Below are 12,938 nucleotides of genomic sequence, written 5' to 3'. Positions count from 1 at the left end.
CCCCTCCCCCCCTAAATTCGAGCCCTGACAAGAACCACGTTTTAGTGTTATTATTATTGTTAACCATTGTTCCTGTGTTTTTGTTACGCACAGCTCTCAGCTTCTGAGTAGCCAGCCGAAGCCCAGCTTTCTTGACATGGCTAAGGTGCGGTTTGGAGGCAGCTTCCATGAATCCATGGTGGACGACGTCAAATCCCTCAAGAAGATCATCCTTGTCTTCCTAGGACTCACTCCATACTGGGTGGTGTACTTTCAGGTTAGATTTTAACGTGAGATTAGTTATGATAATATTAATGAATAGGGACAAATGTGAGGATCTGACGTCACACTTTGAGGCTAGTGAATAACGCCAGGGGCCTGCCTCCAAACCGGCGTGAACATTCACCTTGACCCACATTCATTTCACATGTAGATATTTGCAGTCAAATTCTATAGAGTGATAGGAGTGAACTGTTTGGGCATGCAATGGAAAGCTCATGTCACTGTGCACGTTTATCCAATATCATTGTATCCAATGGAATCACTGGATCTCAATAGCAGGTACCTGTCTTTATCCTTGTGGATAAAGACAGGGGCCCAGTGTAATGTTAGGGTCCTGAGAAAGACCCTTGAGATTAAGGCCTGACTCAAGGAGCTGGCTCAAAGGAAAATTATATCTTTTGCATGCTGTATAAGATGAAATAATAATAAAGACTTGTGATGCGCACGTATCCACCCTGCTTGGTGTTCTAGGCAGTTAAACCTTTAAAACAGTTAAACCTTTAAAAAAAAACGAAAGAAAACAGACCTGAATTTTTCCTGGAAAACCTGGCAAAGATTCGCAAATAATGGCATATGGCACTTAACAATAATTGTTTCTTAAAAGATTGGGAAGGTATTGCACTCTGCACTACCAGCCAGTTTCCTGTTCATAGTGAATGATACCCTTGCCTATACATCCTTGCAGACTGTGAAGAGGGTAATCTTGTTTCAGCCCCCAGAAGTAGGTGGCAATGCGTTTCCCGGTGACAGTTGATTTGGATGCTGGTGTTTCTGATTAGCAGAGTTTGGGTTTGAGTCCCGGTCATGACACTTACATTTATATCCCTGAGTTAGATACTTTACACAAATTGCTTTGTCCTTTTGGATTGGACATTAAGCCATAGGTATCATGCACAAGGATCAATAATCCAACACTTATCCACAAACCAGTATTTGTGGTTCACATAGCAAGCACCGTTGTTACAGGTTTCCTCAGGCTTGCAAATTACAGTTGATTAAAGGCAGTGGACACTATTGGCAATTACTCAAAATAATTATAAGCATAAAACCTTTCTTGGTAACGAGTAATGGGGAGAGATTGATAGTATAAAACATAGTGAGAAACGGCTCCCTCTGAAGTAAAGTAGTTTTTGAGAAAGGAGTAGTTTGTCCACAAAATTGTTTTTTTAGACCTCGGATTTAGAAATTGAGGTCTCGAAATCAAACATGTGAAAGCACACAACTTCGTGTGACATGGGTGTTTTTTCTTTCATTTTTATCTCGCAAATTCACTGACCAATTGAGTACACAGGTTTGTTATTTTATGCATATATGTTCAGATACAGCAAGTGAGAAGACTGGTCTTTGACAATTACCAACAGTGTCCAGTGTCTTTAAGCTCACCTATGAAGCATCCTTGGTTTCATTACCATAAATATGAGAAAAAAACTTAAAATTCTGATATTTCTAATTAGAACAGCACTCAACCTAATATTGCAGTCAATATTTGTCAAGAAACAGTAGGAAATTGATTGTCTTCAAATGATTTTCATGTTGTGTATGATTGATTAATGTCGTCTTGCAGGGCAAATTCAAGGTTGGCAGCGGATGGATTTCTCAATGGCTGTTGTCAGCATTGACATCCTAACACATCAGGCATAATAGATTTTTACTGCTTCATCAATTCATGCCCTCCTTTCCACTGCCGATTCCATTCTTGTCAATGTTAAGCAGGATTTGAAACTTAGCATGGTGGAAGTATAAATTAGGAGTGGTTTAAGCAGCATGCAGCATTAGAGTCCAACATTTCCTCACCTTTTTCATAATGCAATTTTAAGCATGGCAATGTGAGTCCCCTCTTGGTCAGAATGGATGCAATAATGTGGTTAAGTATGCATTTGCACAGCATGCACATGTTCATGTACATGTAGATTATAAGATAGTTCTGTGGATACAAACTTATAGGGAGAGGGTTTTGTGAGGTCCTTCAATTGTTCCCTTTTCTGAAGGATTTCTCTCTGGGGTCGAGTTGAATGAATTCAACCCTGTGTAGAAACGTTATTCTAGTGTTATACGGACCCAACAAGGGCCCTTTGTTTCAGGCCACTCTCTACAATACACAAACATATATTCATAAATACCCCAGACAGTTTCGCTACTCCTATTGGTGGAGAGCGCGTCACGTGGGTGTGCATAAACCTTTTGTTAATGACCGGTAAAAAGTGTTAATTCATAAGCGTGACACGCGACCTTGCACCTGTTTTTATAAGACATTTTCTTCATTCCTATTGGTCGAGAGCAACGGCTGAAACAGTTGTGCTACATCACACGTTGCGCACGACGCTCACAGCATTCCCTTATAAGGAGTTGTTTACGCGAGGGCAGCGGAGGGCTCTACCATTTCATAGCTGGAGGGGTGTTGTGTTTTTTTTTTTATGGGAATCAAAGTGTGTTGAAGAGGTTTTCAACTTGTGCTTTAAACCCGCCGAGGCCTGGTTCTTTATAATTTACCTCGACTTCGTCTCGGTAAAATTATCAAGAACCAGGCCTCGTTGGGTTTAAACCACTAGTTTAAAACCTCTTCACCGCACATTGATTCCCTTAGTTATAAAGGTTGGTCAGCTGAGTTGCAGTAACTGTTCTATCATGTTAACATCAAAACCTGGAGTATCTTTTTATTTGTTATTTTTTCTGACCTTCTATAATTTTATAACAGATGCAGACTACATTCCTCATTCAAGGGCTTTCCATGCGTTTTACACCGGACTACAACAACACTGACAACAACAAAACTGACCACGTGCATCCCGCCAACAAATTCCAGGTAGAATACCCATAGGCTTCAAGTACATGAAGCTTTCTTATACTTCATGAGCGTTCATACTTCCTGCAAATGCAAATGCAAATCGAATTTTGCCGTCACAGTGATGTTTTGCCAGGAGTTGAGCCAAATCAGTCAACTGTTGTAAATTATTTGTTGCGAATTTGTGACTTCAATTTTCGTATTGCATTCACATTCACGGGAAGTGTAAACCAGGCTTTATCTGTAAATAAATTCGTGTCAATATCGCAGGGTTGAAAAAGATCACTAGACAACAGACCCCAGGTAATTTGTTTTAGCATCCGGCCAGTAAACTTATGACCGTACAAGTCCGGCAATGTTTTTTAATAGAGAGGTTTCGTAGAGTCACCGATACTCTTACGTGAACGGATAGGTCATAATACGTCATCACTTTTTGAGCTCCATGTGACGTATAACTGTCGTACACAAGTTAGAATAGTCGCTCAAAACGGGAATCTGTCGCCATACACGTAAGTAAACAAAGAGTATATTTAGTTCATGTTTTTGTAGAGGGTTGTTATTTTTTAATGTACCAGGTTTTCATCATGTCTATTAGAGGTATCATACATGGATGTAGTTGGACATTTGTTAACCACCATGCTTCAGAAAAAGAGAAATGGACTAAATGGCCAAGCGAAGTTAATCTTCTCGCGGCGATTGTCCATGGGTGCAGCCTTTTGGTTATTCGCGCCCTCTTGAGCCTCAAGTTGAGGGTATTTGTTAGAATTTTGTGAAACAAAACTACACAGCTCACTTGACGCGAACGCGTACGGTTCGATATCTGGGTGCGTATTCGTATCCGCAACTCTGCGAAACCTCTCTAATATCAACACCTCACTGCATTTTTAACTGAAACTGATAAATACAATCTTTCAACTTTGTTGAGTATTGAAGTATTACTGATAAGAGCAAAATGAGATCAATCTTCTCTTTGTGCTTGTTCCAAAAACAGTTAAAATGTGAAACTGTGTAAAAAAAATTGTTTTCATTGATATTCCGGTCTTGTATAGACGATGTGACCTGTGACATCACATGTTTACAAAAGAGCCACCAAGCCTGGCACAATTTGTACACAGCCTTAAAGAAGAAAACACTAAATCTTATATTTTATGGAGATTGCACTGTCTAAAATCAACTTTTGATATGATGAAAGGGGCCACATCTCAAAACTTGTCCAGCTTTTACTTTCAAAACTCTTGGATTTATGTGGAAATTATGACACAAATTGTTAACTTTCCCATATGACCAGTGCAGATACATCTTGCCTGCCAGACTACATGTAGCTAGAGAATGTACAAGGTATTTCTTATCATAGTCTCTATCATTACCTTCTTGATTTTGAAACTTTGTCTCTCAGATTCCCCCAGCCTGGCTGTCCCTCTTTGACGCCATCGCCGTGATCCTCCTCCTACCCTTCCTAGACCGCATCATCTACCCCTGGCTGGACCGACATGGCGTTAACTTCACCCTGCTGAGACGCATGACCCTGGGCATGTTGTTCAGTGTACTAGCCATGATCACGGCGGGGGTTCTGGAACATGTCAGGTTGGAGTATGACCCTTCTCATCAGATCAATCAAACCATCGGGAATACGACGTACCCCGGCGCCGATATATGGGTCTTCTGGCAGATACCACAGTACACACTGATTGGGATCAGCGAGGTGTTGGCAAGTGTAGCTGGTAAGTGTCAACCTTGTTCCCACAGGTGATAGATCTCACTGCGCTTTTGTGTCGACCTAATTGTGTGGCTGCTCTTGCTGCGCATTGTGTCAGCCTCGAACCCACAGGTGAACGATCCTGCTGCATATTTGTATCAGCCTCAAACCCAAAGGTGATCGATCTTGCACACATTTGTGTCAGCCTCAAACCCACAGGTGAACGATCTCGCGCGCATTTGTGTCAGCCTCAAACCCACAGGTGAACGATCTCGCGCGCATTTGTGTCAGCCTCAAACCCAAAGGTGATCAATGTCGCACACATTTGTGTCGGCCTCAAACCCACAGTGAACGATCTCGCGCGCATTTGTGTCAGCCTCGTTACCACTGGTGATTGATCTCGCTGTGCGTTGTGTCAACCTAATTCCAACAGGTGATCGATTTCAAAGCGGATTTGTGCCAACCTTGTTCCAATAGGTGATCGATCTCACTCCACATGTTATCAACCTCGTTCCCACAGGTGACCGAAAAAAACACCCAATCCAATGGTTCAATGAGCAGTTGGAGAGATGAGCCGTCATGTGGCTGGCTCTGATTACTTCTTACCAAATTGTCTTCTTGTCAATTTATGTATAGGGTTTTTACTTAAAAATATTGGTGTGTGTGTGTTTTTTAATATAATATTTGATTGTATGGTTGTATTGTATATGCATACAGTTCTTTGTCAAGGCCATTTTAGTTTCCCCAGTGAGGGATAATACAGTTTTATCTATCTATCTAATCTATCTATCTATCTATCTGCCTTAATGGCCTCAGTTGGGAATCAAACCGTCGCCACAGTGGTGAGAGAGGCGAGTGATTCACGCAAAAGCCCTGCACTGACCTTTGTGTCACCTTGGTCCAGTGGTTAGCCTACAGGACTTGCAATCACAAGGTTGTGGGTTCAAACCCCTTAGCTAACCGTGGACTCTACAAGGACTAGAATAAGTGCTGTCGTCTAGTTACTGAATCACAATTTCTTGATTTGTGTAATTCATAATCATAGACATAGATCAATGTTTGTATGAGAGAGATTGGCTGTTGCCAGCTTGGTGTTTATATCCCCTTTTGGGAGTGTGCCAAGTTTCCCTGAAGGCCTGGTCCCACAGGCCTCGATAACGGGAGGAGCATTTAAACCAACAGAATGCGTTCTCTTTGCGTCAGGATTGTTATCGTTTTCGCTATCGCTGCAGTGTGACTTGGCCTTCTGCGAGAAGATCATTCAAACAGACAAACAAGCAGACCTTTCTATTTTATTCTGATGTTTATAGGTCTTGAGTTTGCATACGCCATGGCCCCTCGCTCTATGCAAGGTTTGATCATGGGCCTTTACTACTTCACAATAGGGCTGGCGGCCCTCCTTGGCGGAGCCATTTTGAAAGTCGCCGCCTTGCCAAGCATCAAATGGGCGATAGGAAACCCGCACATAGGGCGGCTGGATCTCTACTTCTACATGTTGGCCGTTGGGCAGGCCGTTGCGCTGATTGTGTTCGCAGCGGTTACCCTCGTCCATGAGTCCAAAGAGAGGAGACAAAGGGAAGGGATGGTTATAAATAGACAGGGAACTGAAGAGAGGACATTAACAGGAACCTGACAGTAGAGGGCACCCTTCAGAACAGCAAATAATACTCATGGACCGTATCGCAAATTATCCGTACGTGTGTTGGATGAGGTGCATGCTGGTCTACATGTAGCTAGCGCTCAAGTTCGATCCCTAGCTAGACCTGCATGCACCTCATTCAACAGTTAGCGCTTTTCGCTCGTCCTTAGCACCTTGTATTAACCAAAGGCTCTGGGATGGGCAAACGTGTCAAGCACGCTCATTGGTTAATGTGCAATCCCATTATGCATCTCACTCACTCTGCGCCATATTTCTATGCACTGCATGCATGACATAAGAATCTGTGCAAGCTGATTAGCCCATCCCAGCGGTCCTTGACGGTCAAGCGAATTAGCGCTTGAGCAATGGATATTTGTGAAAAGGTATATTAACAGGAACCTGACAGTAGAGGACGCCCTTCAGAACAACCAATGATAGCCTCCTCAACATTGGAGACCGTCACAGATTTTAAACCCACCTGTTTCCAAGAGGATCCAAGTTTTGAAGGGAAAGGAGTAATTTTTTTATGAAGAAGAATAAAACAAGTATCATGAAAGTTGTTGATTTGTTGTGGTAAACCATGGAGCAATAAACTTGATTTTGAATAGCTTCATGGGCAAACGTTAACATCTGAATTGTAAAATTGTACAGAGATTTGAAACCAACATGTTTCCAAGGATCCAAGATTGGAGGTTTGGAGTGGAATGGAGTAATTGTTTTTGGAAAAACAATAAAACAAATCAAACAAAATACCATGAGAGCTACTGACTTATTATGGCAAATGTTAATATCTTAATCGCAATTTTATAAAAGTGCAAGGCTTGGCAGTTCAGCATTATCGCTGTACACTGAAAGTTCAGTAGACAGTTCTGTTTAATAAAATGCGCTAAAAATTACTTGTTAGTGAAAGTCTGAGTAAATTAAAACACGCGATTTATAAAGTTAATGCAAATTATTCTCTTGTACACATATTAATGTGTAACCATTTATACTTTACTAATGTTTAACCAAGATATAAAGATTAACATTGTAATAGGATGGTGTAGTTTTGTATTAACTTTTTTTTTGTAAATTAAAATCGTTCCGCACATAATGAACCATCTGTATATGCCATTTCAATAGAGTTTTTGAGAACTATTGCCTAAAACATCTGAAATATATTTGGACTTGTAGAAACTCATTAACACTGATCAAAGGCTTACTGATGTGCAGTGATGTACAGAAAGTAAATTTAAGTAGTGATGAGATGATGTAAATATAAAAAAAATGCAACAAGTTTAACATTCCATCTCAAGAATAAACCTAAGTAGATTTAGGGCGATAATGCAAAGTTGTGAAATTAAGAAATAGTCTGGTGCACACACGTAACCAGGTCAAAATTGATAGTGTGTAATCAAGACACGTAAAGGCACTGGACACAATTGGTACTCAAGATAATTGTTAGCATAAGAACTTACTTGGTAACGAGCAATGGAGAGAAACATTGTGAGAAACAGCTCCCTCTGATGTAACGTAGTTTTTTAGAAAGAGGTAATTTCTCACTCAAATAATACTTCAGCTGAAGCCTTTTATTATGTATCTGAAAGCACACAAAGTAATGCAACAAGGGTGTTTTTTCTTTCATTATTCTCTTACAAATTCCCTGACTGATTAAGCCAAAATTTTCACAGGTTTTGTTATTTTATGCAGATGTTGGAATATACCAAGTGAGGATACTGGTCTTTGACCATTACCAATGGGTCCAGTTCCTTTAAAGGGAAGGTACGGGTTTGGTAATTGCTCAAAAACAAATATTAACTTAAAATCTGATTTGGTAACGAGCAATGGAGAGCCGTTGATAGTATAGAACATTGTGAGAAACGGCTCCCTCTGAACATGGAGGAATAAAATTTATTCCTCCATGCTCTGAAGCAGCATAGATTTTGAGAAAGAGGTAAGTTCTCACTAAATTCATATCTGAAAGCACACAAATTCGTCCAACAAGGGTGTTTTTTCTCTCATCGTTTTCTCGCAACTTAGATGAAAAATTAAGCTCAAATTTTAATTGGCTTGTTATTTTATGCTTATGTTGGGATACACCAAGTGAGAAGACTGGTCTTTGAAAGTTGCCAAACATGTACTTTCCCGAAAACCAAAGATGTAATAACCTTCTGTAATAGTTCATTTAGTTAAAAGTTATTTCATGCAATATACTGTGCGTTGTTTTTGTGTACTATTATATCTTTCTGGTAATTGAAACAGAGGAACCATCGAAAGTGACTAGTACTGTAACTTGAAGATTTGCATGGAAGATTGTATACAACCTTGATAACTATGGTGTTCCTTGTGTCACATTCCATCATTGAATTAATGATAATATAATATCTAGTTCTTATGTAGCGTTGTTCACAATAACTGGCTCATTGCGCTTAACATTAGTGCCCTGGTTATTGGGCCAATAAACATTCCTTTAATATTTCTCAGCCCCCTGGGGCGTGTACAACATAGGCAACCGTAGCGTACCAAAGCCTTTTTCATACACAATATCAACCTCTACCCTCGCAGGTACCCCTTTATACCCCTGGGTGAAGAGAAGCAATTATAGTAAAGGATCTTGCTCAAGAACATAAGTTTCACGTCTAGGATTCAAACCCTTATTTAAATTCGATGCTCAAACCACTCGGTTATGACACCACACAAAAATTAATAAAGGCCCCACAATGACGTCACATTATGTTAAAAGTCACCATCTTTAGGTGCAGGTATGGGTGCACCCCCTTACTATAGGGAAATACAGAGCGTCATGCTCATTGATATTCTATGGTCCCTCAAAATATTATATAATCCAGATTTGAAAGCCACAAAAATGGATCACAGTGTAATTGTCACCTTGAGATTGTTGACTTACAACTTGAGGTATTTTGGTTGACATAAGATTACACTTATTGTGATTACTCACTGGAAGATACTTAATTTTAGTTTTGTTAAAAGTTTTGTTAAAAACAGAGGCTGTGTATGGTGCTCCAAAAGTGACATGTTGACAAGCTCAAATAACATATACATGTGTACTCATTTGCCAACCTGAGTTGACCTGGGTGGGCGTGTTAAAATATTGGAGGATCTCATTTTGTGATTTCCATTTGTACATGTTGGTTAAGTTGACACACGTACAATTTGATTTTATATTTATGTGGGGTTTTACTAAGGAAATGCAATACCAAAAAAGTTCCTATGTCCAAAGTTTTGCAGAAGTTTTTATTTATTTTTTTTTTTTCGATTTTCCTAGAAAGTTATCTTTTTATATGAGAAAGACAAATGTAGTGGTGTGAACGGTGCCTTGGATGGAATATGGGGAAACTAACAAAATTAGTGTCGACAAATTAATACAATCAAAATGTCTGTCCCTGGACTCTGTAGGGGACTTGGAGTTGTATAAAGGTCACAATATTTGTTTATGTTTGCTACTGGCTTGCTATATGATTCTTTTTACAAACAATTATTAAACCATAAATAGATGATGTCTCTTTAGTGAAATATTTTAGCACTTTTGGACTTAACAATCGGTATCTTGAATTTATTATACATGTATTGTATGCAATATTTTTGCAATAAATGTACTTTAAGTACTTACTTACTAATAATTTTGTTCTATTTTGTATCGAGGTGTTGAAAAGTATATTATGCAACTTTGAAAATGATTTTCTGTCAAATTTGTTCCTGACTTTAAAGTAAAAGCCCGGTTCATACTTCATGCGAATGCGATGTACAAATTTCAATGACCTAAATTCCAACTGTGCTTAACTCACAGCGAAGTGACGTCAAAATTTGCTCTCACGTTTGGGTGCATGTCAGATTTTGTTTCGCAATAAGATAGCTGTGTGTCGGGCCATAGAGCAAGGACGAGACAGGCACATGTCGAAGTAAAGACACAAGGTGCGAACAAAACAAACAAAACGTCAACAAACTTTTGTGTATGTTCTTGTTGCGTTGTAGAATTTGATTGAACAGTACATTTTTGTTAAACTGTTCGTTTTCGGACCCAAGTTGAAGTAAAACGCGTGTTAAGAAAGTTCCCAGCAAGGGCAGCAACTAGAGACGCCTGTCTTTATTGCACTTTTCCAATATTTTGCTTACAAAATAATTGACACGTTTCTATCTTGTCATGAATGACAATGTTAAAAGCAATGCTGCAGTGGGGAATTTTTTTTTATAGTTGATCCATGCGTGTAGCTTGATTCATACTAAAAAATGTTGCTTCATTGGTGTAAGGTGGACTTCGAAATGTTATGCTCTATCATGCATGTTATTATTATTATTATTATTATTATTATTATTATTATTATTATTATTATTATTATTATTATTATTATTATTATTATTATTATTATTATTATTATTATTATTATTATTATTATTATTATTATTATTATTATTATTATTATTATTATTATTATTATTATTATTATTATTATTATTATTATTATTATTATTATTATTATTATTATTATTATTATTATTATTATTATTATTATTATTATTATTATTTATGGTTTATTTATTAAAACACTGCAATACAGCGGCTAAAAAGCCGAAATGCACAGTTTACAAAAAAGTCATTGAAAAACATTACTATTAAAAAATATTAATGTATAAACTTAAAAAGAGCACAAAAACAGCATCAAATTTTCTTGACACGTGCATGTGTCTTCAGACCAGACAGTCCTTTACTGGTGCACATACCGTGTGTCGTCAAGCAACAATTATATCCACTTTTGAAATGGCTGGCGACTTGGGGGAAAGGTTTAGATTTAGGGAAAGCTTATGGATTCAACTATCATATGACACAAAAAGTCAGAAAATAATTCATGATTGGTGCGCACTGCTCACTTTTGTAAATGGTATGGAAATTAGGTTGTGCAGGAATTAGCCTTACAATTTGTGATAGGTAAGTCCTTTGGAGCTTACAAATCTCACTCCAAGACGTCGTCTACTTGTTCTTCAGTATGTAGTTCTCACCCAAGCATGAACTATTTTTGGACTTGTTGGTGTCAAATTAAAGTTGAATCCATACATCTAAACATCCCCCCCCCCCAGAGTCGTACATTTTTTTATTCGGCAGCCATTTCAAAAGAGTTTAGTTTTGTTTCAGACACCCTGTATTGGTGTATGCTGCAAACTGGCAAAGACAATTAGTATTGTAATTGCAATCTGTTGATGTCCATTGCTATGTATAAGGTAATTTGTTGGTTGCCAATTGTACTTTTCAACTGGCATGCCACACTTTCCGAATTGCCAACCTTGCCTTTTATCACTTCCTTCTGTACAAATTTTTCACAAACTGCAGATGACACGAGTCACAGGATTTCCTTCTTCCGGACAATACCTTTTTCAAAGAACGTGGTTAAAGGGACATATGCACTATTGGTAATTACTCGAATTAATTGTTATATAAACTTACTTGGTATCGAGCAAGAGCTGTTGATAACATATAGTGAGAAACGTCTCCCTCTGAGGTAACGTAGTTTTCGAGAAAAGGGTAATTTGAATTTGATTTGAGATCTCTGAATTCGATTTTGAGATCCCGAATTCCGAAATTTCTTTATTATCTCGCAACTTCGACGACCAATGAGATACAATTTTCACAGGTTGATTAGTTTATACATATAATGTTGAGATACACAAAATATTGGTCTTTGACAATTACCAAAGGAGTCCTGGGGTGGATTTCACAAAGGTAGTCCTAACTTGGGACTAGTCCAAGGCAATGCTAAGAGATAGGACTAGTCCCAAGTTAGGACCAATAACTCATCCTAACTTAGGACTAGTCCTATCTCTTAGCATTGCCTAGGACTAGTCCTAAGTTAGGACTACCTTTGTGAAATTATCCCAGTTCCTTTAATGGATGGGCCGTGCTATGCTTTGTTGATTTTTCAACTGCCCGCAATGGCCCCGGATTCCAAACACCATTTTGATAATCTCACTTCTTGGTCGCTGGGCAGGGTGACGTCACCTATTTGTTCAGAACTAACACGGCTAATTGTTCAGGCTGATCCCGCTATATTACAATCCCGCTCAACCCAAACTTTTTTATTGTTATATTGATCGTGCGTTGTGTTTGTTAAACAGAGAACCACACAAAAAATGATAACAGCTCTTTTGCTATGTGGATGTGTGTGATGAATAAGTAACGTGTAACCGTTATAGTTATCTTTTTAAGTCGTCCATTTAGAGTCCATTGTGTGCCAAGCTTCCCTGGTGGTTTCCTCCTCTGCCTGGTCATTACAAGAAGTGTTGTTTAGAGAAAGGGACTAGTTTACCGCTTCAAGCCATCGACTTAATCCCTGTCTAAGATTGTGAGTTCATGTAGAAACGGATACTCTATTATGATGGGTGCATCAAAGAGGCGAACAGTTGGCTGAGTGCAACTGTGACAAAGAGACTAACTTACGGCTGGTGGTGGTGTGTTGATAGTTTATCCATCAGACATCGATGTTGCTGGAGAAACTTCTGCCCTGGGCAGCGAGTTGTCCTTCGGGTGGGGACTTTGTGTTGTATGTAGTCAAGAAACCAAAGATGAGTGT

At 38.9% G+C, this 12,938-nt stretch overlaps 1 protein-coding gene across 1 annotated transcript in view; it reads left to right on the top strand.

The window, feature by feature from the left end:
• The window catches only part of LOC117290708 (solute carrier family 15 member 4-like), a 35,796-nt gene extending 27,944 nt beyond the window's left edge, over nt 1–7,852 (top strand). The window contains exons 4-7 of the mRNA XM_033772240.1: nt 94–256; nt 2,957–3,064; nt 4,440–4,764; nt 6,050–7,852. Coding sequence (XP_033628131.1) covers nt 94–256; nt 2,957–3,064; nt 4,440–4,764; nt 6,050–6,372 — 919 coding nt within the window. The 3' untranslated portion in view covers nt 6,373–7,852. The remainder of the gene's footprint in view (nt 1–93; nt 257–2,956; nt 3,065–4,439; nt 4,765–6,049) is intronic.
• The last annotated feature ends 5,086 nt before the right edge of the window (nt 7,853–12,938 follow it).

Source organism: Asterias rubens, chromosome 5 (genome assembly GCF_902459465.1).
Source record: "Asterias rubens chromosome 5, eAstRub1.3, whole genome shotgun sequence".
NCBI lineage: Eukaryota > Metazoa > Echinodermata > Asteroidea > Forcipulatida > Asteriidae > Asterias > Asterias rubens.
Note: the sequence above shows the minus strand (reverse complement) of the source record. Positions and strands in the feature narration are given on the sequence as shown.